At 38.6% G+C, this 26,012-nt stretch overlaps 1 protein-coding gene across 6 annotated transcripts in view; it reads left to right on the top strand.

Moving 5' to 3' along the window:
* The window catches only part of tut4 (terminal uridylyl transferase 4), a 66,181-nt gene extending 46,095 nt beyond the window's left edge, over positions 1-20,086 (top strand). For 4 of the 6 annotated variants that reach the window (XM_073062995.1, XM_073062997.1, XM_073062999.1 and 1 more), the window contains 10 exons: positions 4,794-4,871; positions 8,759-8,936; positions 10,254-10,301; positions 10,397-10,479; positions 13,660-13,775; positions 14,915-15,084; positions 16,452-16,570; positions 16,995-17,502; positions 18,703-18,870; positions 19,575-20,086. In XM_073062995.1, the coding sequence (XP_072919096.1) occupies positions 4,794-4,871; positions 8,759-8,936; positions 10,254-10,301; positions 10,397-10,479; positions 13,660-13,775; positions 14,915-15,084; positions 16,452-16,570; positions 16,995-17,502; positions 18,703-18,870; positions 19,575-19,657 (1,551 nt within the window). In that variant the 3' untranslated portion in view covers positions 19,658-20,086. Of the gene's footprint in view, positions 1-4,793; positions 4,872-8,758; positions 8,937-10,253; positions 10,302-10,396; positions 10,480-13,659; positions 13,776-14,914; positions 15,085-16,451; positions 16,571-16,994; positions 17,503-18,702; positions 18,871-19,574 lie in introns of those variants that run through there. The other 2 variants (XM_073062998.1, XM_073063000.1) reach the window with 2 other exon arrangements.
* The last annotated feature ends 5,926 nt before the right edge of the window (positions 20,087-26,012 follow it).

Genomic DNA, 26,012 nt, shown 5'->3' on the forward strand with positions numbered 1-26,012 from the left:
TTCTTCCTCCAGTAGGGTGTGTAAAACTAGAAGATATTAGTGTAGGCTGATAGGGGAGAACTTTAAAGGAGATCTGGGGGAGGAGTCTTTCTCATGTGCTGCCAGAGGCAGTTATAATTACAACTTTGAAAAGACATTCAGACAGGGACAGGAATGAGGAAGGAGTAGATATATGCAGTCAACGTAGACAATTGGGACTAGTATAGATTGGCATTCAGCATGGATGGACTGAACTGAAGGGTTGTTTTCTAAGGTGTACAGTTCTATATGAAAACAGAAGTGCAGTGGTTAAGTTTTTTTAATGCTTCATTAATTATAGGAAATGTTATTTACATACATGCAAATTTTAGCAATTCTGGAAACAAACGCATTGTGACTCTCTGCTATGCCATTCCAGTGGTTTTAATTATTTGATATTTTTTATCACTTAGCTCAGTGGTTGTCAACCACCGAGCCGCGGACTGGTGGTTCTGACCCAAACACTGACCCAAACACTGACTTAGCTGTTTGGGTCTCCAGACGAATGGCCATAATGTACACCATTCTTAGTCACTGGTGAGAAGCCATCACATTCTTTACTTCCCCTTTGGTGAAAATCTAAAACAAAACTTTTGCTTCTGTCACATACTTTATAATCCATTTTCAATAGTAGCTTATATTTTATCACTTTACATTCACTTGCTGTAATTATTTCATTTCATTATTCACCTTACTGCCACCCATTAGTAAACAAATGGAATACATACTGTTTCTGTCTATTAAGGAACACCATGGAATATATTATTATTACTTGAATAATGCTTTAAAAATCACATAGGAGAATTACATAAAATTGGATTTCTCTTAAGTCAGTTTATTTGTAACCCAATTGCCCAGTATTCAATTAGAAGAAAATTTGGATCAATAGACTAACAACTTCTAGAGAATGGATGGTGAAATGTGTTGAAAGTGAGGAACTAATAGGAACTATCTTGCATAAACATAGGAACTGTGTTTTCAGAAGATAATGCAAAAGAACATCATAGAGATGAAATAAATAAGGTTAAGTATGAGTTCTTGAGACATCAGAAGTATTGGTGTAATAATGTTATTTCTATAGTCAGACGTAGTTTAGGGATCTCAGTTTAATAATGATTTTATGTTGAAATACTGGCAATTAAGAAAGCAACATACTTTGAATGTTGCTTCCTTCCTTTTCCTTCCTTCCCCTTTCTTATGGTTATTAATCTGGTCCAACAAATTTTAAACAATATTTATCCAGTAAGGACTACAACACTGATCATAGCATTTATTGGCACTTCAGCAGAGAGTTATATAGCACAGAAACAGGCCCCTTGTCCAACTCATCAGTGCCAAATCCCATTCAGTTTCTCCTTGTAACTTGAGACTCCAGTACTAATAGCATCCTTATGAATCTTTTCTGCACTTTCTCTAGATAAATGACACCCTTCCTATAACTTGGCCATCAAAATTGCATACAATACTCCAGGTGTGGTCTTACCAACCTCCCAACTCAAACACTGACTGATGACAGTAAACATGCCAAATGCTGCCTTCACAACCCTACCTACTAACAGGAAATGATGTATTTGTACCCCTTGATATTTCTGATCTACAATAAGGGCCCTACTATTCACTGTGTAAGTACAGCCCTGGTTTAACTTACCAAAGTACAATAACTGATACTTGTTATAGAGTCATACAGAATGGAAATGACCTTAAATCTACTTTTGTTTTCTTCCCTCTGACATGGTTCGCATAATACTTTTGATCAACTATCAGCCAGGTGTCTTAACCATTATATATGTTGATTTCTGTCTTTACTTTCTAATATTTCCTCATTTAAATTACATACTTGAATTTATCCACATTTCTTCTGCCCCAGATCAAATCAAATCAATTGTGCTTTCTTTAATGCCATCATTTTATTTGTAATTTGTTTTTAAACTGTTCTCAAGTGGTGCACTCTCTATTTGTCTGGACTACTGGAATACTTCAGAATGACTACAACAAACTCAGTTCCTTGGACTTCATTCACAAATTTTAGTTGAACATTGAATTCTGTTCAACATGGATAGAATTTTTATGTGAAATTCTTTTTAAAGAAGATCAAACTAGCTTTATTTTCAACATGTGCTAGAGGCAGCCTACAAATGTCACCGTGTTTCTAGTGCTAACATAGTACACCCACGATTTACTAGCCTTAACCTGTGGGAGGAAACCGGAGCACCTGGAGGTCATGGGGAAAATGTACAAACTCCTTATAGATAATGGTGGAATTGAACCTGAATATAGCTGGCACTGTAAAGCAGCACGCTAACTGCTACTCTGTTGTGCTGGCCTTTGTTTTTAGATCAAGTAGAAATTCCAGTGGGATTTACTTTTTCCTATTGTATGCAGAGAATAATGTATCTGTTTGTAATGGGGAATTGTACCCCGTTAGGTTTCTCCACAAAGTTGGATTGTTATAGAGAGATGTCTTCTACTCACCCTTAGTAATGCATGAAACTAGTAAGTAATTAGGAAACATTCATTTCAGAGTCAGAATCAGGTTTGTTATCACTGGCATGTGACATGAAATTTGTTAATTCAGCAGCAGCAGTTCAACGCAATGCATAATCCAGCAGAGAAAAAAATAATAAAATAATAATAATAATAATAATAATAATGACCAAATAAGTAAAACAATTATGGTATATGTATATTGAATAGATTTTTAAAAACATGGAAAAACAGAAATACATATATTTTTTTAAAAAGTGAGGTAGTCTCCAAAGATTCAATGTCCAATTAGGTATCGGATGGCAGAAGGGAAGAAGCTGTTCCTGAATTGCTGAGTGTGTGCCTTCAGGCTTCTGTACCTCCCACCTGATGGTAACAGTGAGAAAAGCTGGAAGTCCTTAATAATGGACACTGCCTTTTCTGAGACACCGCTCCCTCAAGATATCCTGGGTACTTTGTAGGCTGATACCCAAGATGGAACTGACCAGACTTACAACCTTCTACAGCTTCTTTCGGTCCTGTGCAGTAGCCCCTCCATACCAGACAGTGATGCAGCCTGTCAGAATGCTCTCCACAGTACAACCAGAGAAGTTTTTGAGTGTATTTGTTGACATGCCAAATCTCTTCAAACTCCTAGTAAAGTATAGCCATTGTCTTGCCTTCTTTATAACTACATCGATATGTTGAGACCAAGTTAGATCCTCAGAGATCTTGACATCCAGGAGCTTGAAACTGCTCACTCTCTCCACTTCTGATCCCTCAATGAGGATTGGTATGTGTTCCTTCATCTTACCCTTCCTGAAGTCCACAATCAGCTCTTTCGTCTTAGTGACGTTGAGTGCCGGCTCGTTGCTGCAGCACTACTCCAGTAGTTGGCATATCTCACTCTCTTGTCACCCCCTCTCGTCACCACCTGAGATTCTGCCAACAATGGTTATATCGTCAGCAAATTTATAGATGGTATTGGAGCTCTGCCTAACCATGCAGTCACGTGTACATAGAGAGTGGAGCAGTGAGCTAAGCACACACCCCTGAGGTGCGCCACTGTTGATCGTCAGCGAGGAGGATATGTTATCCGCACAGACTGTGGTCTTCCAGTTAGGAAGTCGAGGATCCAATTGCAGAGGGAGGTACAGAGACCCAGGTTCTGCAACTTCTCAATCAGGATTGTGGGGAACAGCATCCTGATGTAAGTGTTTGTGTTGTCCAGGTGGTCTAAAGCCATGTGGAGAGCCATTGAGATTGCATCTGGTGTTGACCTACAATAGGCAAATTGCAATGGGTCCAGGTCCTTGCTGAGGCAGGAGTTCAGTCTAGTCATAACCAACCTCTCAAAGCATTTCATCACTGTCGATGTGAGTGCTACTGGGTAATAGTCATTAAGGCAGTCCACATTATTCTTCTTAGGCACAAAGCTTTTAGTTTAGTGACGTTAACCTCAGTTCAGCAAATTTAATGGTAATTGAATTGGGAACAAATTGGAGAAGTTGCAGGCTTCTCTTCATAATATTTCAAATATTATGCAGTTATCCATTTGGTTCTTTAAAGTAAATTTAACAATTACAGGCAATTCTATTACTTTAATCTGATTAAGGTATGTACCCCTGGATCTTTCTGTTCTACAGTAGAGCCCTGCCATGATACAAATATCCAAGCAGACTGTTTCATTATCTGGACCTAGAAAATGATTTGTAAAATAAAATACATTTTCATGGGATTTGAGATTTTCCCAGCTTTATTCCTAATATAAGGTTTTCTGATATTTTAGTTATCTTGATTGAAAGCTTTCCACCTGCATTGATATATACTCATTTGTTTCTTGAAAATAAAATTGACAGTTACAGACTATTCTTTTACCTTAATTTGATTAAACATCTATGCTGTGATAATGAAAGACGAAGGGGAAAAAATTAAGGGTGGTGAAGGGAGTGTTCACTCTGCCACACCTCCAGAGCAGTGTACAGTTTGGTTCTATGTGTATGTGAGAGCTGCTTGAGAGTTGGAATCTGTTTGACTTCCACTCTAGTCATGCTACTGTTTGTGAAAAATACATGTTTTAGCATGCAGTGATAGCAAACAGGAATACAAGAGAACAACCAACCAGCAGACAGTTTCACTAATGTCTGTAAATTTTTTCTGTAACAAATGGGTATTACTGAAGAAATTAATGAATACATGAGATATGCCAGATATCTTATCACGTTTATCATCCAATCCACTGGGGCTGCCATTGTTCTGTACTTTTTTCTTCTAACTTGAACATAAAAGTCAATTTCTTATGTATATTATAGATTTTTGATGGAAAAGAAATGCCACAGAGAATGGTAGATGGATGGAATGCCTTCTTCTTTGACGATATTGAAGAACTGGTAATCATTTAATTTTAAAATATCTGTGTACAACTTAGCTTAAAGATAATGTACCTCCATTATGGGAATTTTTTTAGATGAATAATACTTTTACAAGTACAGAGAATAGTCATTTGCCAAGTTATGTTTCTGAAAAACTATCTATTTTATCTTTCCCTCATAACATTTTTATGCCCCTGGGTTCTACTTCCAACACTCTAGTTGTACTTGTAACATTTTTCTGTGGATAAAGTAAAAAGTATTATCTCACCCTTTCAGTGGAATTTACAGCGAGATCATGCACTTTGGTAAGAGGAATTAAAAGGTGGTTTATTCTCATTCTTCAAATGAATGACATTCGAAGTGATTACATATCCCAGTGCAAGAATCACAAATGTCTAGGAGGTAGTTCATCAAGTAGTTAAGAAGACAAAAACTTCCTTATGGCAAAGCGGTTTGAGTGATTTATTGGGAGGTTTTGTTACAATTGTATTAGGTGTTGGTGAACCACACCTGGAAGGCAGTATATGCTTTTGGTCCCAAAAAGGTGGTCCGAAGGAAATTCACCAGACTAATTCTTGCGATAAGAGCGTTGTCCTTTAGAAAGAGGCTAAATTCCTTTAGGACACAAAAGACTGCAGATGCTGAGATCTGGAACAACATACAGTCTGCTTGAAGAACTCAGTGGTCGAGCAGGATCGGTGGGAAGAAAACATTTGTCAATGTTTCGGGCTGAAACCCTGCATCAGGACTGAGAATGGAGAGGGGAGATAGGCAATAGAGAGGAGAGAAGGGGAGTGGCAAGAAAGGAGTCTAAGGTAATTAGTAAAGTGAGGAGAGCTGTGTGACGATAGCCAGGTAACCCAGGTAGGTGAAATGAGCGAAGTTGGTGTTGGAAGACTGTGGAAAATGAATGATAGATAGTCACAGATAGAGAGGAAGAAGAAAGCAACAGATGAGACAAGGTGGGGTCAGGGTTGTGTAACAATAGGAGACAGTTGCTTGGACATCAGTGCTTGATTCTGATAAGTAAAGGCAGTAAAAATGTGAATCGTTAGAGAAAAAGGGACAGGAGAACCAGATGGGAGGTGAATAGTTGATATCAAATTCGGGGTTGGAAGGATGTGTGTGAAGTTGGTGAATGGAGGGCGGTGAAGGGGGTCACAATTGGGAGGATCTGGAGCAGGATGTGAAGGGTGAGGGGGGAGAGAAAAAAATTGGGTGGGTACCTGAAATTGGAAAATTCAATATTTATATCATTGAGTTGTAGACTATCCAACTGGAATACAATTCTTGAACCTCCAGTTTGTGTTGTGCTCCATCCTGGTAGTAGAAAAAGCCAAGGCTGGACAGGCCAGTGTGGGAATGGGGAGGGCAGGCGAAATGGTTGGCAGCTGGAAGCTCGAAATGGCCATTGTAGACTGAGCATCGGTGTTCAGTGAAACAATCGCCAAGTCTGGAGTTGGTCTCACCAATGTAGAGGAGACCACATCAGGAGCATCAAATGCAGTGAACAAGGGTGAAGGAAGTGCGTGTGAAGTGTTGCTTTGCCTGGAAGAACTTCTTATGTCTCTAGATGGTAGTGAGGAAGGAGGAGTAAGGATAAGTGTTACATCTCTTGAGAGGACCGGGGAACGTGCCAGGGTTAAGGGAGGGATGGGTGTGATGGGATGAGCAGACCAGGGGGTCACAGGAGGAGTGGTCTCTACAGAAAGTGAAGGGATGAGAAAACATGGTTGATGGAGAGATCTTATTGATGGTATGCTGAATATGGAGGCTCATAGGGCGAAGGTAAGGACAAGGGGAACTCTACCTCTGTTCTGTCTGGGAGGAGGAAGGGTGTTGAAGTAATTTTCAAAACTTCCAGTTCCTTGGAAAGGTACCTATATCGAAAATATTGAGCTTTTGTCTTTGGATTTTTGTGCCATTTTCTCAGACTTCTATCAGTATTCAAGCAGTCATGGGATCCTTGCTTTATGGATCCAGAACTGGCTTAGTCACAGAAGGCAAAAGAGTGGTTGTAGACGGGTCATATTCTGCATGGAGGTCGGTGACCAGTGGTGCGCCTCGGGGATCTGTTCTGGGACCCCTTCCCTTCATGATTTTTATAAATGACCTGGATGAGGAAGAGGAGGGATTGGTTAGTAAAATTGCTGATGACACAAAGGTTGGCGATGGTGTGGAAGGCTGTCAGAGGTTACAGCGGGACAGCGGTTGGATGCAAAACTGGGCAGAGAAGTGGCAGATGGAGTTCAACCCAGATAAATATGAAGTGGTTCATTTTGGTAGGTCAAATATGATGGCAGAATATAGTATTAATGTTAAGACTCTTGGCAGTGTGGAGGATCAAAGGGATCTTGGGGTCTGAGTCCATAGGACACTCAAAGCAGCTGCGCAGGTTGACTCTGTGGTTAAGAAGGCATACGCTGCATTGGCCTTCATCAATATTGGGATTGAGTTTAAGAGCCGAGAGGTAATTTTACAGCTATATAGGACCCTGGTTAGACCCCATTTGGAGTACTATGCTCATTTCTGGTCACCTCACTATTAGAAGGATGTAGAAACTATGGGAAGGGTGCAGCTGACGTTTACAAGCATGTTGCCTGGATTGGCGAGCATGCCTTATGAGAATAGGTTGAGTGAACTTGGCCTTTTTTCTCCTTGGAGCAACAGAGGACGAGAGGTGACCTGATAGAGCTGCATAAAATGATAAGAGGCGTTGATCATATGGATAGTCAGAGACTTTTTCCCAGGGCTGAAATGGCTATCACAAGAGGGCACAGTCTTAAGGTGCTTGGAAGTAGGTACAGAGGAGATGTCAGGGTTAAGTTTTTTTACGCAGAGAGTCTTGAGTGCATGGAATGGGATGCTGGCGACAGTGGTGGAGGTGGATACAATAGGATATTTTAAGAGACTCTTGGATATGTACATGGAGCTTAGAAAAATAGAAGGCTATGTATGGGTAAGCCTATGCAATTTCTAAAGTAAGTACATGTTTGGCGCAGCATTGTGGGCTGAAGGGCCTGTATTGTGCTGTAGTTTTTCTTTGATTCTATGTTCACCAGAGATCAGATCTTACTGAGATCTTATTGCGATCACTGATTCTTCCTCTGCTAAAGTTTGTTGGCAATTCTTTTCCTAGAAATGAACAAAAACTACCCTTTCCTTTTGAATTAAAACCTAATAGCCATTATCAGTTGTGAAAGATCCCAGATTGGAAAATAGTTGCAGGTAATGTAGTCATCTGGAACCTGAACTTATTTATTGCAGATGAGGAAGACCTATCCACAGATTCAAACTCTTAGGACCCCAAAGATTAGGCCTGAGTGGTGGAGAACCTCAAAGAGTTTATTAAAGAGATATATTAAGCTGTAAGAGTAAGAAGTCCTGTAACAGGTTTCACAACTGATAAAACACAGCTTTGCCAACTTTTGTAAGTTTCAGCAATGTTTAATGTTTCTGAATGCCTTGGAATATTTAAAAAGGATCAGAAATGTAATTTTAAAATATATAAAATTATAAATTGGATGTTACAACAACTTGTAGGTACATTTTAAAATTGTCTTATGATTTTAATTGGAAAGACTTAAACAAAAATTCTGAAATCAATACAGTTGCAGTCTTGGCCAGATTTTGTTGATACAGAATTTGTCAGTTGAATTCCTTAGTGCAAAGACTGGATTTCTTGGAATCCAGTGTTAGAACTTACTGAAATACGTTGTGACAACTACAGCTGTATAAATTCGGGACACGTGCAGAAGTCTTGCATGTGATGACGTTTTTTAAAAAAACTTGCAGCTTCTATCAACAACATCCAGATCTTTGCTGAATTGCCTTGTTTCACATCTTAATATTCTATACATTCAAGCGTTGAATTTTTAAAAAAATATTCTTCTTACTTGGTATAGAAGAAAAGACTGCCAGAACTTGGGAAGAACAAAGAATCGGTGGGAGAGCTCTGGTTAGGTCTTCTGCGGTTTTACACTGAAGAGTTTGATTTCAAGGAATATGTTATTAGCATTAGACAGAAGAAACTTCTAACAACATTTGAGAAGCAATGGACATCAAAATGCATTGCAATAGAAGGTATGGATTTTTAATGCATTTATCCATTTACTCTTTATCTACCTCTGTTGGTACGTCACTAATTACAACATCAGATTTTCATGTTTTGTATAAGGACAAAAGATGGAACTTTAATACAGAACAGTTTTAATTATTATTTGCACAGAACATATAAGCAGGCTGATTTTTTTTGCCTTGTCCTTGTAAATCTTAGTATCAAATTATCACTGTCTTTGTAGACCAGATTTGAACATTGGCGTGTTTGCTGTCTGTTCATTATCTTTCCCCTATAATACTTCATTTATGACAATTGTTAGAATTATTTCTTTCTCTGTACTCTTATTTATGTTGCACTAGTTACTTTATTTTCAGTTTCCTCCCGTGACCTTACTTTGCCTATTTCCTGTAGCCCAAAACCCTCCAAAACGTCTGTACTCATCTAATTCTACATTCTCAGTTTTATTTGTTTTGGTATTAATTGTTCTTCCTTCATCTGATTAAGCCTTCAATTCTAACATTTATTACTCAAGTCCCTGCATATCTGCATAAAATATTTTGTCTCAATTAAACTTTAGGCCATTTACTCCAATGTATGACTTGATGCCAGGCTGTTTTAATAATAGACCTCTGAAGCACCTGGGAATGTTTGACCGAGCTAAAGCTGCTACGTTTTGTTTTCCTTCTGGCACAATGTGATTCTTGGCACTATGTTGCAAATTATTCACTATCCAGAAAGAGAGAAAGTTGTCTTTGAGCTCAACATAAACCAGCTGATTATATGAAAGCTCTCTGAAGTAATATGTCTCTTAATTTTCCCATTCCCTGTGGATGAGTGCGTGGCCTCTATTCTCTGCCTTTGCATTTAGTCTGACCAACATTGGAAATACTTCAGAGCAATAAATGTACATTTGCCTTTTCCTCTTAAATAATTTTTTTTTGCATAATTGTAATGAAGCCACCTGATCTTCACAGAAGCCATCTGTGATCTTCCATTTTTGGTCTTGAATTATAATCAGTAAATTTATGGTGTTTCCTACAAGCTTTTAGTTTCTTGTCTGTTCACTATAGATAAAACTATTTTGCCTATAAGCAGCTGATTATATAGGCAGTGTCACATTGTTCATTGCCGTCTGAAAGGAATACAGAAAGATGAAACAAAAAGTTATAAAACTGTTGGAATATTCTGAGATCTTGAAATTGAATCTAAATTCACCAGTAAATCTAAGCTTGTTATTATTTCTAATAATTCTATGATGGCAGAATGAATGAATGAATGAAGAAAGTCAGTGACACTTTAAACCCTAACAAGATTCAATGATGCTGGAATTTGTTTTCTAGATCCCTTTGACTTGAATCACAACCTTGGTGCTGGAGTCTCAAGGAAAAGTATGTCCTCTTTCAGTTAAGCTTTTTACAAACATTTGTTTGCATCAAAAGTATAAATGTAGCTCTAATGCAGATAATTGCTATTTTTCTTGCAGTGACCAACTTTATAATGAAAGCTTTTATAAATGGACGCAAATTATTTGGGACTCCTGTATCTCCACAATCTGGCATGGAAACGGTATACTTACAATTATTTTACTTTACTTTAAAATGATACTTTAGCTGCACTTTTAATATCCTAAATAGTTTTCCAAGAGCCACACCTTGCATTGCTACAATAACATATTTTATTATGTGCCAATTTACTTTTAAGGTATAACTGTTTCTAACTGTGTTTACTTACTTGATCCAGAGATGTTTTATTATGAGAAAGCTGAGGTGATCTGATCTAGTGCTTTAAATGTCTTATAACCATATAACAATTACTGCACGGAAACAGGCCATCTCAGCCCTTCTAGTCTGTGCCGAACGCTTACTCTCTCCTAGTCCCACCGACCTGCACTCAGCCTAGAACCCTCCATTCCTTTCCTGTCCATATACCTATCCAATTTTACTTTAAATGACAATATTGAACCTGCCTCTACCACTTCTACTGGAAGCTCGTTCCACACAGCTACCACTCTCTGAGTAAAGAAATTCCCCCTTGTGTTACCCCTAAACTTTTGCCTCCTAACTCTCAACTGATGTCCTCTTGTTTGAATCTCCTCTACTCTCAATGGAAAAAGCCTATCCACGTCAACTCTATCTATCCCCCTCATAATTTTAAATACCTTTATCAAGTCCTCCCTCAACCTTCTACACTCCAAAGAATAAACACCTAACTTGTTCAACCTTTCTCTGTAATGGGTGCTGAAACCCAGATAACATTCTAGTAAATCTTCGCTGTACTCTCTCTATTTTGTTGACATCTTTCCTATAATTCGGTGACCAGAACTGTACACAATACTCCAAATTTGGTCTTACCAATGCCTTGTACAATTTTAACATTACATCCCAACTCCTATACTCAATGCTCTGATTTATAAAGGCCAGCATACAAAAGCTTTCTTCACCACACCCTATCCACATGAGATTCCACCTTCAGGGAACTATGCACCATTATTCCCAGATCACCTTGTTCTACTGCATTCTTCAATGCCCTACTATTTACCATGTATGTCCTATTTTGATTATTCCTACCAAAATGTAGCACCTCACACTTATCAGCATTAAACTCCATCTGCCATCTTTCAGCCCACTCTTCTAACTGGCCTAAATCTCTCTGCAAGCTTTGAAAACCTACTTCATTATCCACAATGCCACCTATCTTAGTATCATCTGCATACTTACTAATCCAATTTACCACCCCATCATCCAGATCATTAATGTATATGACAAACAACATTGGACCCAGTACAGATCCCTGAGGCACACCACTAGTCACCAGCCTCCAACTTGACTGTTATCCACCACTATTCTCTGGCATCTCTCATCCAGCCACTGTTGAATCCATTTTACTACTTCAATATTAATACCTAACGATTGAACCTTCCTAACTAACCTCCGTGTGGAACCTTGTCAAAGGCCTTACTGAAGTCCGTATAGACAACATCCGCTACTTTACCCTCGTCAACTTTCCTAGTAACCTCTTCAAAAAATTCAATAAGATTTGTCAAACATGACCTTCCACGCACAAATCCATGTTGGCAGTTCCTAATCAGACCCTGTCTATCCAGATAATTATATATACCATCTCTAAGAATACTTTCCATTAATTTACCCACCACTGATGTCAAACTTACAGGCCTATAATTGCTAGGTTTGCTCTTAGAACCCTTTTTAAACAATGGAACAAGATGAGCAATACGCCAATCCTTTGGCACCATCCCCGTTTCTAATGACAATTGAAATATTTCTGTCAGAGCCCTTGCTATTTCTACACTAACTTCCCTCAAGGTCCTAGGAAATATCCTGTCAGGACCCGGAGATTTATCCACTTGTATATTCCTTAAAAGCGCCAGTACTTCCTCCTCTTTAATCGTCATAGTTTCCATAACTTCCCTTGGAAAAGCTTGAATGGATAGAAATTGAGTAAATATTTCCAGGTGAAGAAAATTGGACTTTACATGAAAGATTGTCCAAGATGAAGGAGATAACAATGAATTTGCATTTGTATGGGAAACCATTCTCCTAATTTGTCCAGTTCCCATTATGTTTGTTCTGACAATGCCGTGAATCTAGATGTTATTAATTGAACTAATAAAGACTTTAATTCATCATGGGGGTGGTTAGAATGTAGAACTTGTTACCACTTAGAGTAGTTGGGGTGCAGAGCATTATTGCCTTTTAAAAGGTAAGTATACAAGGAGGGAGGAATAAAATGGATTGAATTTGGTATTTGAAGAGACTTGTAAGACTATAAAAGCTGGTAAGTGCTAGTTGGGCTCAGTGATTTGTTTCTACAGTATGTTGTATATTATATCAGTTAATCAGAATTTGTATCAAATACCATTAATAGATCTGGTATGTATGTTCCAAAATATGTTGTCTAGAATGTTTGTAAGGTCTTACTTGGCAGTTGAGAGCTGAGTTATTATGATCTATATTGACCACTAAAATCTTACTTATAAGCCATGAATAAATATAAGTAATTAACAATCATAAGTATTGTAGTTTTACACTGTTCTTTCATATTAATTCAGTCTTTTTCTCACATGCTATCACAGAGGTAGCAATTTTGGCAAAGATTTTGGGGCCCATGTGGTGGGAGGTGGAAGTTAAGGTAATTACAGGCTTGTAACCTGGACTTTTGGGATTCACAATCTGCTGTCAGCTTGGAAACCAATATCCTTATCCAACGTAGATACTAAATATTGGATAGAAAGATTTCATGCTAGATTGTTTGGAGAGAGAACAAAAGAGGTTGAAATGGAGATAGAAGTCTTTTACGCTGAATAAGAGGAAAAGAAAGGTTATCCTATGCAGGAAGAACATTAGAAGTGATACACAAGTATTGAAGTAAACTGATGTTCTACAAAGAGACACAGGTGATCAAAGAGTAGAAGTTATGCCAAAATGTGATTTCAGTAACTGGAAAATTTAAATAGATGAAAACTTTGTAGGATTAGAATGAAAAAGGGTACCAAGAATGAAAATAGGGGTGAAGTTAAAAACTAAAAATAATGGAAAACTAGAAGCAAAATGTATAGTCTTTGCTTGTTTAAATTTGATATGTGAATTTTTTGTTTCAAATGTTACATCATATTGTTCGGCCCTTTAAATCATATATGTGCCTATCATTGAAGAATGTTATTTTCCAGCAATTAATTTTATATCTATATCAAATAATCGTTAACCTGAAACTGGTATTTGTTTTTAGGATTATTTTTTTGATTCAAAATTCCTTACTGATGGGGAGTTGGCACCAAATGACAGGTGTTGTCGTATCTGTGGGAAAATTGGACATTACATGAAAGATTGTCCAAAGCGAAGGAGGTAACAATGAATTTGTAATCGTGTGAGAATCCATTCTCCCATTTCATCCATGCTAACTTCATGCCATTACTTCTGACATACCTCCCTCTTCTTTCATTCCTGCGTTCTCTGTATCATGTTGGCAAGACATTCAACAATGTTTCATCCATTTTTCTGCATATCTGCCTTTGCCTATTGTCCTCCCATGCAAATTGGAATAGTGTACTTCTGTACCACTGGTCTTGCCGGTCACTTCTGGTTCAGATTTACATCTTTATCAATCCCCATTCCATGGTAACACTCAAAGCCACAGCTGTAGTTTTACCTGCTTCACTCTGTTTAGAGCACCAAAATAAAAATGAAAGAGTAAGTTACCTGTACTACTTTGCATACTGTTTGTGGGTAACCTCTATTTGGTCCACAAACATGATCCTGAATTTCCTGCTGCCTGCTATTTTACTTGTCCATTCCACTCACATTCTGGCCTCTGTCCTCATCCTCCTATAGTGTTCCATTGATGTTCAGTACAAGTACAAGAAACAACCTCCTTTCTTCTAACTGGGTAGGTTATGTTATTTAGGACCCAGCATTTAAGTTTAATAATTTCAGAGATTCAACATTACTAAGATTGCACATCATGAAAAAGGATCTAGTGCTTTTTCCATCATATATGACTCATAAACTCTTTTCGGGCTTCCAACCAGGTACAGATATCTATTATAACTGATGTTTCGATTCGAACTCTCTATCTTCAAGGATAATTAATTTACTGCATTCAGAGTATATTTTCTTTATAATTTTTTGAGAGAGGGAGAAGAAATGCTTATACACTCCTTTAGCTGACTTTTTCTAAATTATTTTCCTATATTATATTTTAATCCTTTTGATATTGAATTACTTTTGTCTTCTACCCGATACTGGTTTTTCCTTGTGTTTTATTCTCTCCTGCCACCACATACTCTGCAACTCTAATTAACTATAATATTTTACATAAACCTTGTAAAGCAATTTGACAAAATATCAGTAACTGCAAAGGCACTTTGTTAATAAACAAAAAAATTATAATATCAGTTAAAACTAGGAATGAGAGTTTCATCCTTGTTTGTTGCCATTTTTCAAATAAAGAATTGAGATTTTGACTGCGTGTTACTTTGTTTAAGAATGAAGAAGAAAGAAAATGAGAAAGAGGAAGAGAAGGATTCAAAAGATTCAAAGGAAGAAGAAAAAGAATTAAGAGAAAAGCGATGCTTTATCTGTGGTGACACTGGTCATATGAGAAGGGATTGCCCAGAATACAGAACAGCCCGAACACGGAACAACACTGTGTCAGGTAATCATAATGTTGGGAAAAGATATATTTAATATTTGTTCATGGGTAAAAAGTGTTGTTATTCCCTCAAAACATATGCAAAAATATTTTAAGAATAGATTTTCAGTGATAGGAGCTTGATAGTAGAACATAGGTCTTGCTTGCCCAGATGTATTAATGCTGTTGAGGAAAGTAAAAGGCATCTTCTTCAAAATGCAAAGATCATTGAGTGAGTCACCCCAGGCTTCTTCCTAACCAAAGAAAACTTGAAAGCAATGACAATCTTTGCATATATGTAGTGCTCATAAAATAGACTCCATATTACTTCAGAGAATATAGAGGTTAAGCTGTGGAGAGTAATGGTTCTCAGCACTCAAACATAGAAAAGTACAGCACAGAAAGAGGTCCTTCAGCCCATCTAGTGCCAAACCATTTAACCTGCCTACTTCAATTGACCTGCACCTGGACCATAGTTCACTATACACCTACCATCCATGTACCTATCCAAACTTATCTTAAACATTGAAATCTAGCATGTTGAAACCACTCTTTCTATTATAGATCCAAGGTTTGCCTTTTTTTTATTACTTCATAGAATTTATGCATTACTGAAAGCCTGTGTTGATTATCCAAATTCAAATTACCTTTGGGATAATTGGCTTGCTAGAAGTTGCAGGTTATCAGCAATTGTAAATCATCAGCTTTACTATGGGTCTTAAATTTCAAATATGTCAAAGTGGCCAAGGCTGGTAGATTTAATTTCCTGAAGAACCAAACAGGTGCTTGATTGATTAATATCTTCTATTGGTTATACTTCTACCTACATGACTTATAAAGCTGTTTTGTGTCACTGCCAAAGTTGGATCATGGCTTTCTTTCTGGTTATCTGTAACATGAATGTTAAGGTCTCAATATAGATCTTTACAGGACTCTAGGCAGAGATTGAATCCTTGCTGATTTTCTCTACCATCTCCTGCTACTCAACAGTTCTTTATTTATCCTTAGATAGCAGATGATAAATCACATTGGAACTTTTGTGCAGAAATGGAAAAACATTAATTGAATTGCTTTTCAAGGCAAGTTCCAAATCTCATTGTTATAGAATATTAAGTGTCTGAAGATCTGGCATTTCTCTACCACAAAAAAAAACCAAAGAAACAGAAGACCCAGTTGTCCAGAGCAGCTTTAGTAACTTTCTCTTGCCGCCCTAATAGAGCAAGGGTAGCCAGTCATTTCTTCAGGGAGGAGATCAGAAGTTTCAGATGGGAAAGTCTAGCTATATATGATTAGTAGAAGCAGCATTGATTAAGAGTGAAATAATTCAAAAAGTAGTATTATTTAACATTAAGTATTTGTTTGGAATTTAAAAGTTTTTTTTTATTTTGAAGTTCCTCAGGCTACACGGAATCTGTCCAATATACAGACAGTAGCAACTTCTCAGGCATCGGTGTCACATTCAGAACTTCATCAGGATTATCCACAACATAGCAGGCAGCCTTCAGAAAGTGTAAGTCATTTGGTTTTGGTTATTGTCCAGAGTATTGCAGTTGCACAGGGTTTCCTCCAGCCTTGTAGTCCCTGATGTGGAAATTGGCGTATGTCATTATTCTGCCCAAATCCTTTTTAAAGCTTACTGCGCTGGAGAAACCCCTGATTGTAACTGAATTCTGTTTAACAATGTTACGTGAAAATTAAGTGTTGCAGATAAGCAGAATCGTTATAGTTGTAGTGACCGTATTTGTTTTTGAAAATGGTATGTCAGATAAATCATTTCGGAACTATTATCACTTTACAGTTCCTGCCACACACAAAATTTTGTAAATTATTTCCTCCCTTCTTAAAACATGGTTTAGTGAAAGAATGTTAGAAACTGGAAATCCATTTACCTGAGCAATAGTTTGTCTCATTGCTTTTTTGTTTCTAATTTTCAGTCAGAACCACATCAGATGCCTCCTTACTCTCCTCAAAGTACGCATCAGCAATTAACACCAAACGCATCTCAAACAGCTACTGTTTCCCATCCACAGACCCAACAAGCTGGTTCTCAAAATAAACTTCCACAGACACTTGCTCAACCAACCCATCAGGTTCAATTGCCCCTGTTACCATATGCTCAGCATCATCCAGGTCAGTATTCCAACCTGCACAGTGTGAACCTCATTCACTCACACAGACCACAACACCAGGTGCAAATGCCTGCTAATACTTGGCCTGCTGTCCTTCATTCTGCATCTGGTAATCACCCCAACATGCCTTTCCCTATGCGGTCTAGCAGCAACACAGCTAATCCCAACAGTATGAATCTCAATGATCCTAGTATCATCTTTGCTCAGCCTGCTGCCAGGCCCATGGGTATCTCCAACACTCCTCACGATGGACAGTGGCACAATCACATGACTCGCAGCACACTAGTGGGAAATGGCACTCTGGGAGCTTCAGGTATATTTCTTTTTCTCATTATATTAATATGTAACTATTCTAATGTGCTCTGTAATGGACATGATTAATTTTTCATTTATAGTTCATTCAACATTTTAATGTATTATGTAAAGTGTGATTGAACAAAATACACAATGACTATGCCAGAGGTATAAGGAGCAATATTAACAGATAAGATGATAAATGAGCTTTGCTGCATTGCTGATGATCTGTGGCGGCACTGTCCTAATGATAAACACCCCACTACAAAGACTATATAATATGCAATCTGTGTTGCTTTATGTTAGGGCAGACACTGTGGCACATCAGTTGCCTCCCAAAGTTAGCTGGCTCCAACCCCTATCTATCAATCACCATTGATTGGTATGAGGAAGCTGAATGTGTGCACGTATACTGATGTCATGCCTGGATCTGCAAAGTAGAACACTAACATGAATTGAGTTTGGGGAAGAATCAATAAAAGAATGTACCAAATACTAATTGTGGCTGAGTAAAAATTGCAGTTTCCATATGGATCTTATATGGAAATGCTAGACTAGCAAAATACATCATGTATAATTGATTACTGTAGGCAATATTTTGAAAATCATATAATTACAATACAAGTTATAAAAAGACTATTGATTCAGGAGTAATTAAACCATTAAAAAAGGCTATGACCAATCTCAGACTTCTGTTTTTAATCTTTAGAATTTTATTTCAAACAATCACAACAGAAAAAAAACACCATTTGAACAAATATTACTACTTGTACAAGAATTGCTCCTGCAAAAAGGGTGTTTAAGGTTTCTGGGGTAATTGAGCTATAACTTTGCACGTGTAAAATTATTCTGAGTTAACTCTGTTTTAAATTTAATTATAAATGGAACTAATGTTTACAAGTTCGTTGCTTGTAAAAAATCTAATTAAATCCTTTACAGTGTTTTTAAATTCACGGCCTTTAGTACAATGCTAATATTTTGCTTGTACTTGTGACACTGTTTTTAAACTGCTAAGTTTTTTGAAGTAAGTATATCTTGCAGTAAACTATATTACTTCTACATTTTGCAAGACTAAAACAAGACATTACACAAGAAATAAGGAAAAAAATACATGTCCCTCAGTTTGGAAGGGAGGTTTTATAGGTTGCTAACTGTTCATTTTAAGCAATTATGTCTTAAAACAAACATGTAACATTTTCTTTCCTCCACGGAAACATAGATCAAAGGTTTCAGGGACAATTTGCAAAACTAAATCCTCCAACCATACCTTGGGAGCATCATCCTGTTGCTCATTTTCAAGCACCGTGGCCTTACAGAATGCCTCAAAACTTCATTCAGCAGGGAAATACGAACTATCCTCAGCAGAACAAATCCTACTATTCTCAAGGTACCATTAATAACAAACCATTCTAATCTGGTTTAACTTTTGCTAAGTGATAAGGCAGGTAAATATTGGAACATTGCTTCTCAGCTTGTAATGAATTCCCTACAAGTATAAAAGATTTGCAAAGTAGTTCCTGTAGAATTTTAATAAACCACTAAAGCCAAACATTTTTCATGTTATTGAATAACCAAGTATCCCTTAGTTTTGTGTGCCAGTATTTTTCTGTAGAAACTGTTCCCAGATCTACTGAGAAGATAACCTTTGAATTCATTGGTTCCATTATTCCCCTCATCCCAACTGGATCAAGATTTTCTGTGAAACCTCAAAGTAGATATAGGCATTGAAATGGTCAAATGTCATGAAACAGAACGAATGATTAAAGCTTTGCTGTTGGTTCATTTGGTAAGATCAGCACATAACTGACCCGTACATACCATAACTTGAAAATGGCAGCTAATTTGGTAAATAGTAAACTCTGTTTGTCTATCTATAGGCAAGTTCAAGAGTTTCTTTAGTTAAGGCAAAGTAGCTAGTATTTGCTGACCGGACCAGGTATTCTCATATTTGTGTGGAATTGTTTGGATATGGCATTGTAGCTAAGATCATAATTTTTTTTCAAGTTGCACCAAAAATGTAATGTTTATATTATCACCAAGTATAAGTATAATGTTTGCCACTAAAACCTGTTTATGTGCCTACTTTGGCAGGTTCTTCAATCCACAGTAACCAGCGTTTTCCAATCATGCAACAAGGAAGAATACGGATGAATTATATTCAGCAAAAGAAGTGACTGTAATGGAAATTCACACAATATACAGTTGCAGATCTTATCTGGGAAGGGGAAGAACAAAATTATTTTAAGACTGTTTTTAAACTGTATGATTTGTATATAGACTAAACTTAATTATAATTTTTAATATTTTTTGTTGCAATGCACCACAATGTGATTTATGATACAGATCACATCTATTTTAATGCCTCCCATTTTTGAAGGTGGGGTAAATCTGTTTTTTGTTTGAAGCTAATGCAAATGTAAAAAAAAGCTTTTTTAAAAAAAAGAACTGGATTTATTTTCTCTGTTGTATCATACTTTGGCTGCCTCAGACTTTGTATATGGTTCTTAAAAAAGAAAATATGGTTTAAAGGTGGTCAGCTGTGTTCAGAACAGAAGTATATAGTGCCAAAAGCCTTTTAAAAATAAATTGTAGCTTTTTAATAATCTTGTATTACATTGTTATTTCCTCTGAACTTTGTCTTAAATTTATCAACCAAACTCTATTTCATATGGTGACAAATGATTTAACATAGAGTGAATATAGTCATACTGCAAGAACCAGGCCAAGGACTGTCTATATTAATTTCATTTTCTAACACTCAACCCATGTCACAGCAGTTCCAAGTACTTAACTATGAGAATGTTCTTGGTTGCTAAGTAGGAGCTTAAGAATGGAATTAGAAGAGCCAGAAGGGGCCATGAGAAGGCCTTGATGAGCAGGATTAAGGAAAACCTCAAGACATTCTACAAGTATGTGAAGACCAAGAGGATGAGCCATGTGAGAATAGGACCAATGAGTTGTAATAGTGGAAACATGTGCATGGAGTTAGAGGAGGTAGATGAGTTATTTAATGAATGCTTTGCTTCAGTATTCACCAGGGAAACAGACCTTGGCAATTGTGGTGATGACTTACAGCAGACTGAAACGCTTGAGCATATAGACATTAAGAAAGGATGTGCCAGAGCTTTTGAGAAGCATTAAGTTAGATAAGTCACTGGGACTGATTGAGATATACCCAAGGCCACTGTGGGAAGTGAGAGAGGAGATTGCTGAGCCTCTTGCAATGATCTTTGCGTCATCAATAGGGATGGGAGAAGTACTGGAGGATTGGAGGGTTGCAAATGTTGTTCCCTTGTTCAAGAAAGGGAGTAGAGATAACCCAGGAAATTATAGACCAGTGAGTCTGACTTTACTGGTGGGCAAGTTGTTGGAGAAGATCCTGAGAGGTGGGATTTATGAGCATTTGGAGAGACATAATCTGATTAGGGATAGCCAGCATGGGATGGTTGTGTCTTATGAGACTGAATTCTTTGAGGATGTAGCAAAACACATTGATGAAGGTAGAACAGTGGATATAGTGTATAAGGATTTCAGTAAGGGATTTGATAAGGCTCCCCATGCAAGGCTCCTTCAGAAAGTAAGGAGGCATGGGATCCAAGGAGACCTTGCTTTGTGGATCCAGAATTGGCTTGCCCACAGAAGGCAAAGGGTGGTTGCTGATGGTTTGTATTCTGCATGAGTGGTGATGCAGGGATCTGTTCTGGACCCTCCTGTTGGTGATTTTTATAAATGACGTGGATGAAGAAGTTAAAGGGTGGATTGGTAAGTTTGACACAAAGGTTGAGGGTGTTCTGGATAGTCTGGAGGGCTGTCAGAGGTTACAGCAGGACATTGATAGGATGCAGAACTGGGCAAAGAAGAGGCAGATGGACTTCAACCCAGATAAGTGTGAGGTGGTTCATTTGGGTAGGTCCAATTTGAAGACAGAATGTAATATAAAGGTAAGACTTGGCAGTGTGGAGGATCTGAGAGATCTTGGGGTCTGTGTCGATAGGACACTCAGCTACTGCACAGGTTGACAGTGTTGTCAAGATTTAGTATGTGTTGGCATTCATCAAATGTGGGATTGAGTTCAGGAGCCGTGAGGTAATGTTATAGCTATATAAGACCTTGCTCAGGCCCCACTTGGAGTACTGTGTTCAGTTCTGGTCACCTCACTACAGGAAGGATGTGGATACTTTAGAAAGAGTGCAGAGGAGATTTACAAGGATTTTGCCTGGATTGGAGGGCGTACCTTATGAGAATAGATTGAGTGAACTTGGCCTTTTCTCCTTGGAGCAATGGAGGATGAGAGGTGACCTGATAGAGGTATATAAGGTGATGAGAGACATTGATTGTGTGGATAGCCAGAGGCTTTTTCCCAGGGCTGAAATGGCTAACAGGAGGGGCCATAGTTTTAAGGTGCTTAGAAATAGGTACCGAGAGGATGTCGAGTAAGTTTTTTGCACAGAGAGTGGTGGGTGTATGGAATGCACTGCTGCTGCGGCGGTGGTGGTGGAAGCGGATACAATAGGGTCCCTGAAAAGTCTCTTAGGTACATGGAGCTTAGAAAAATAGAGGGCTATGCGCTAGGGAAATTCTAGGCAGTTTCTAGAGTAGGTTACATGGTGGGCACAACAGTGTTGGCCGAAGGGTCTGTAATGTGCCTGAATGTTCTATGTAAAGTTATGTGAACACCTGCCTCCACCATGACCTCAGGCAGTATATTCTAAGTGGGGAAAAAACTTGTCAATCCCTTCTAAATCTCCTACTTATACCTATACCCTCTGCTTATGGATACCTATAACATTCATATTTAAAAAGAACTTAATGAAATATTCCAATTATTGACAGGTTCAGGGATAACAGCCAATTTTATGGAAATCTTTACCCATTCCCAACATTATGTAAAAAAAAGAGTTAGTCACCATTCATACCAAAAGAAGTGTGTTGCTCTTTATAGTAAGTAAAAAGCTTCCTTTCAAGTGTAGTTCCTAAAGTGTGCACCTTCAGGCTCCTTGTACATCCTCCTTAATGGTAGGCATGTTCTGGGTGACAGGGGTCCTTAATGATGGATTCTGCCTTTTTGAGGCATCACTTTTGAAGATGTCCTGGATACTGGGGAAGCTTGTGCTCATGATGGAGCTGGCTGAGTTTATAGCTTTCTGCATCTTTTTCCAATCCTGTGCAGTGGCCACTCCATACCAGATGGTGATTAAACCAGTTAGAATGCTCTAACTGTAGAAACTTAAGTGTCTTTGGTGACATACCAATTCTACTCAAACTCCTAATGAAACATAGCTACTTCCATGCCTTCTTTGTGATTACATCAATATGTTGAGCACAGAATAGATCCTCAGAGATGTTGACTTCCAGGAACTTGAAACTGCTCACCCTTTCCACTTCTAATCCATTGATGAGGACTGGTGTGTGCCCCCGACTTCCCCTTCCTACTTCTACTCTTTCAATGTCCTACCTCCAACTGATAACATTCTCTGTAGTTGACAACCTAGTACCCACAGTAGTGTTCAGCACATGATCATGCAATCTTCTTATACTGGCTTTTCCTCTAATTCGGATGAAATTTCTGTCTTTTGGACTGCATTATGACCCTCCAGTCTGACCTTGTAAATGGCTTTCTAAATTCTACAGTGCATAATATATACTCTTGAGGATGGATCAACGACTTGCCTGTGAGTATTTGCTGTCGCTACAGTGCCACTTTTGGCCACTCGCCATTCTAACTTTAAGCTTGCCAGCATTCACAGAGCAGCCCTAATTCATTGAAAGAGCAGCTTGTGACATCATTCAGTAGAAACGCATGGGAACCAGGAGATGTGGAGACTGCAGCTGCAAATCCCAAGTAGAACTTGACTCCCTGTCTGTACTATACTAATGGGCATAGGTCTGACACTGGGGTATTCTTTTAAATATGGAAGTAGACACTTTGGTAAAGCATGTTTATTGTTTCCAAATATCAATTTACATGAAAGCTTGCTGTTTTCCCAAAAGAATCAAAGCACCATAAATGGTACAAAGATCAACTAATGGCTTTGGATAATTGTCAAAGCTACAAAGGTATTGAAATCATCTTACTCTGAAATTACAAAGAGGCAAAGTAGGGATACCAAACGTGGGGAAAGGACTTCTGACATACCAGACATTCAGTGCATCACAGTTCCCTTAGAGACATTTTTACGTAGCAGGAGAGATTTCCAAAGAAGCGAGTGGGGCAGTTGTGAAATCCTGCATGCCACAATTCTCTTGGGGACATTGGATTGTGTGTAATCAGGTGCTTGGCAAGGGCCAATTAAAAAAAGCAGTAGGTTTAAGAGGAGCAGTTATTGTGTGAATGTGCCAATGTTAGAGTGGGGAGTTGAGGCTGTGTATCTAAGTTTGCTGATGACACTAAATTGAGAGGAAGAGAAATAATGATAGGTTAAGTGATTGGGCAAGGGTCTGGCAGATGGAGTACAATGTTGGTAAATGCGAGGTCATCCACTCTGGAAGGAAAAATGGAAAATCAGATTATTATTTGAAAGGTAAAAGATTGCAGCATGCTACTATGCAGAGGGACTTGGGAGTGTTTGTGCAGGAATCACAAATGGTTGGTTTGCAAGTGCAGCAGGCTATCAAGAAGGCAAATGGAACGTTGGTCTCCATTGCTAGAGGATTGAATTTAAGAACAGGGAGGTTATGCTGCAATTGTATAGGGTACTGGTGAGGCCGCATCTGGAGTACACCGCACAGTTCTCCTTGCTTGAGGAAGGATATACTGGCTTTGGAGGTGGTGCAGAGGAGGTTCACCAGGTTGATTCCAGAGATGAGGGGGTAGACTATGAGGAGAGATTGAGTTGCCTGGGACTGTACTCGCTGCAATTCAGAAAGATGAGAGATCTTGTAGAAACATATAAAATTATGAAAGGGATAGATAAGATAGAGGCAGGAAAGTTGTTTCCACTGGTAGGTGAGACTAGAACTAGGAGACATAGCCTTAAGATTCGGGTAAGTAAATTTAGGATGGAGATGAGGAGGAACACTTTTCCTAAAGAATGGTGAATCTGTGGAATTCTCTGCCCAGTGAAGCAGTGGAGGCTACCTCAGTAAATATATTTAAGACATGGTTGGATAGATTTTTGCAGAACAGAGGAATTAAGGTTTATAGGGAAAAGGCAGGTAGTAGGTGGTGATGAGTCCATGGACAGATCAGCCATGATCTTATCGAATGGCGGAGCAGGCTCAACAGGCCAGCTGGCCCACTCCTGCTCCTATTTCTTATGTTCTTCAGCAAGAAATGGAGGCTGTGGGTAGATTTTTTTGTTTAATTTTCTTTTTCTTATTGCACAATTAGAGCAGTGGTGATGCTGGACAGGATAGTGGAATGCACTTCTGCAGAAGGTGGGAATACAGGGAGACCTCCAGTGTTCCCAATGACTATACCTGCATGAAGTGCATCAGGCTTTAGCTTCTTTTAGAAAATATTATGGAATCTGAGCTGGAGCTGCATATACTCTGGGTCATTCTGGAAGCTGAGGGGTTGATTGACAGGGAATAGAAAGGTAGTTAGGTGCAGGACATGAATAACTTGGGTGACCGTCAGGGGAGGACAAGGAAATGAGCAGCCAGTGCAGGTTATCCCTGTGGCCTTTCCCCTCAGTAACAGGTATACCACTTTGGATACTGTTGGGTGGATGATCTACCAGAGGTAAGCCAAAATGTTCAGTTCTCTAGCAAAGAGACTTTCCAAAGAGTGGCCATGGGATGGCACGAATGGCAGGGTGGTATGACAGTGGTCAAGTATGTTGGTTCCTTTGGTTCCTCAGGTGATATGTTGGTGGTAGTTGATCAGAGACTTCAAGCTGATCTGGTTGAAATCCCCCCACATTGATAGAGAAGGCGTCAGGGAGCATTGTTTCATGACTGCTGATCAAGGTGCTCAGCTCATCCAGTGCCTGGCTGATGTTGGCCAGAGGTGGAATGCACACTGCTACCAGGATGATGGAAGAGCCTCGCTTGGCAGATAAAATAGAAGACATTTGATGGCTAAGTGTTCCATTTAAGTGAGCAGGATTGAGACAAGCCACCAAGTCTGTACACCATTTTCAATTAATCATATAGCATACTCCACCTTCTCTACCTTTCAATGACTTTGCAGAGAATGGTAAAGCTGTAGCGCTGCATCTGAAATGGTGGGAGTGAGCCATGTTCCCTTGAAGCAAAGACAGCAGTAGCCACTCTAAACAGGAATATTGGATGATTCTCATTGCAGCTGTACAAAGAGTCGCCATCTTAGCAGAAGGGTAAGCCATCACAGAAAACTCATAGAACAGTGAACATAGAAATCTACAGCACATTACAGGCCCTTTGGCCCCCAATGTCGTGCCAACGATACAACCTACTCTAGAAACTGCCTAAAATTTCTCTACTGCAAAGCCCTCTATTTTTCTATACTCCATGTACCTATATAAGACACTCTTAAAAGTCCCTATTTTATCCACCTCTACCACTGTCACTGGCAGTGCATTCCATTCCATTGACCCAACACTCTCT

Source organism: Hemitrygon akajei, chromosome 12 (genome assembly GCF_048418815.1).
Source record: "Hemitrygon akajei chromosome 12, sHemAka1.3, whole genome shotgun sequence".
NCBI classification, from domain to species: Eukaryota; Metazoa; Chordata; class Chondrichthyes; order Myliobatiformes; family Dasyatidae; genus Hemitrygon; species Hemitrygon akajei.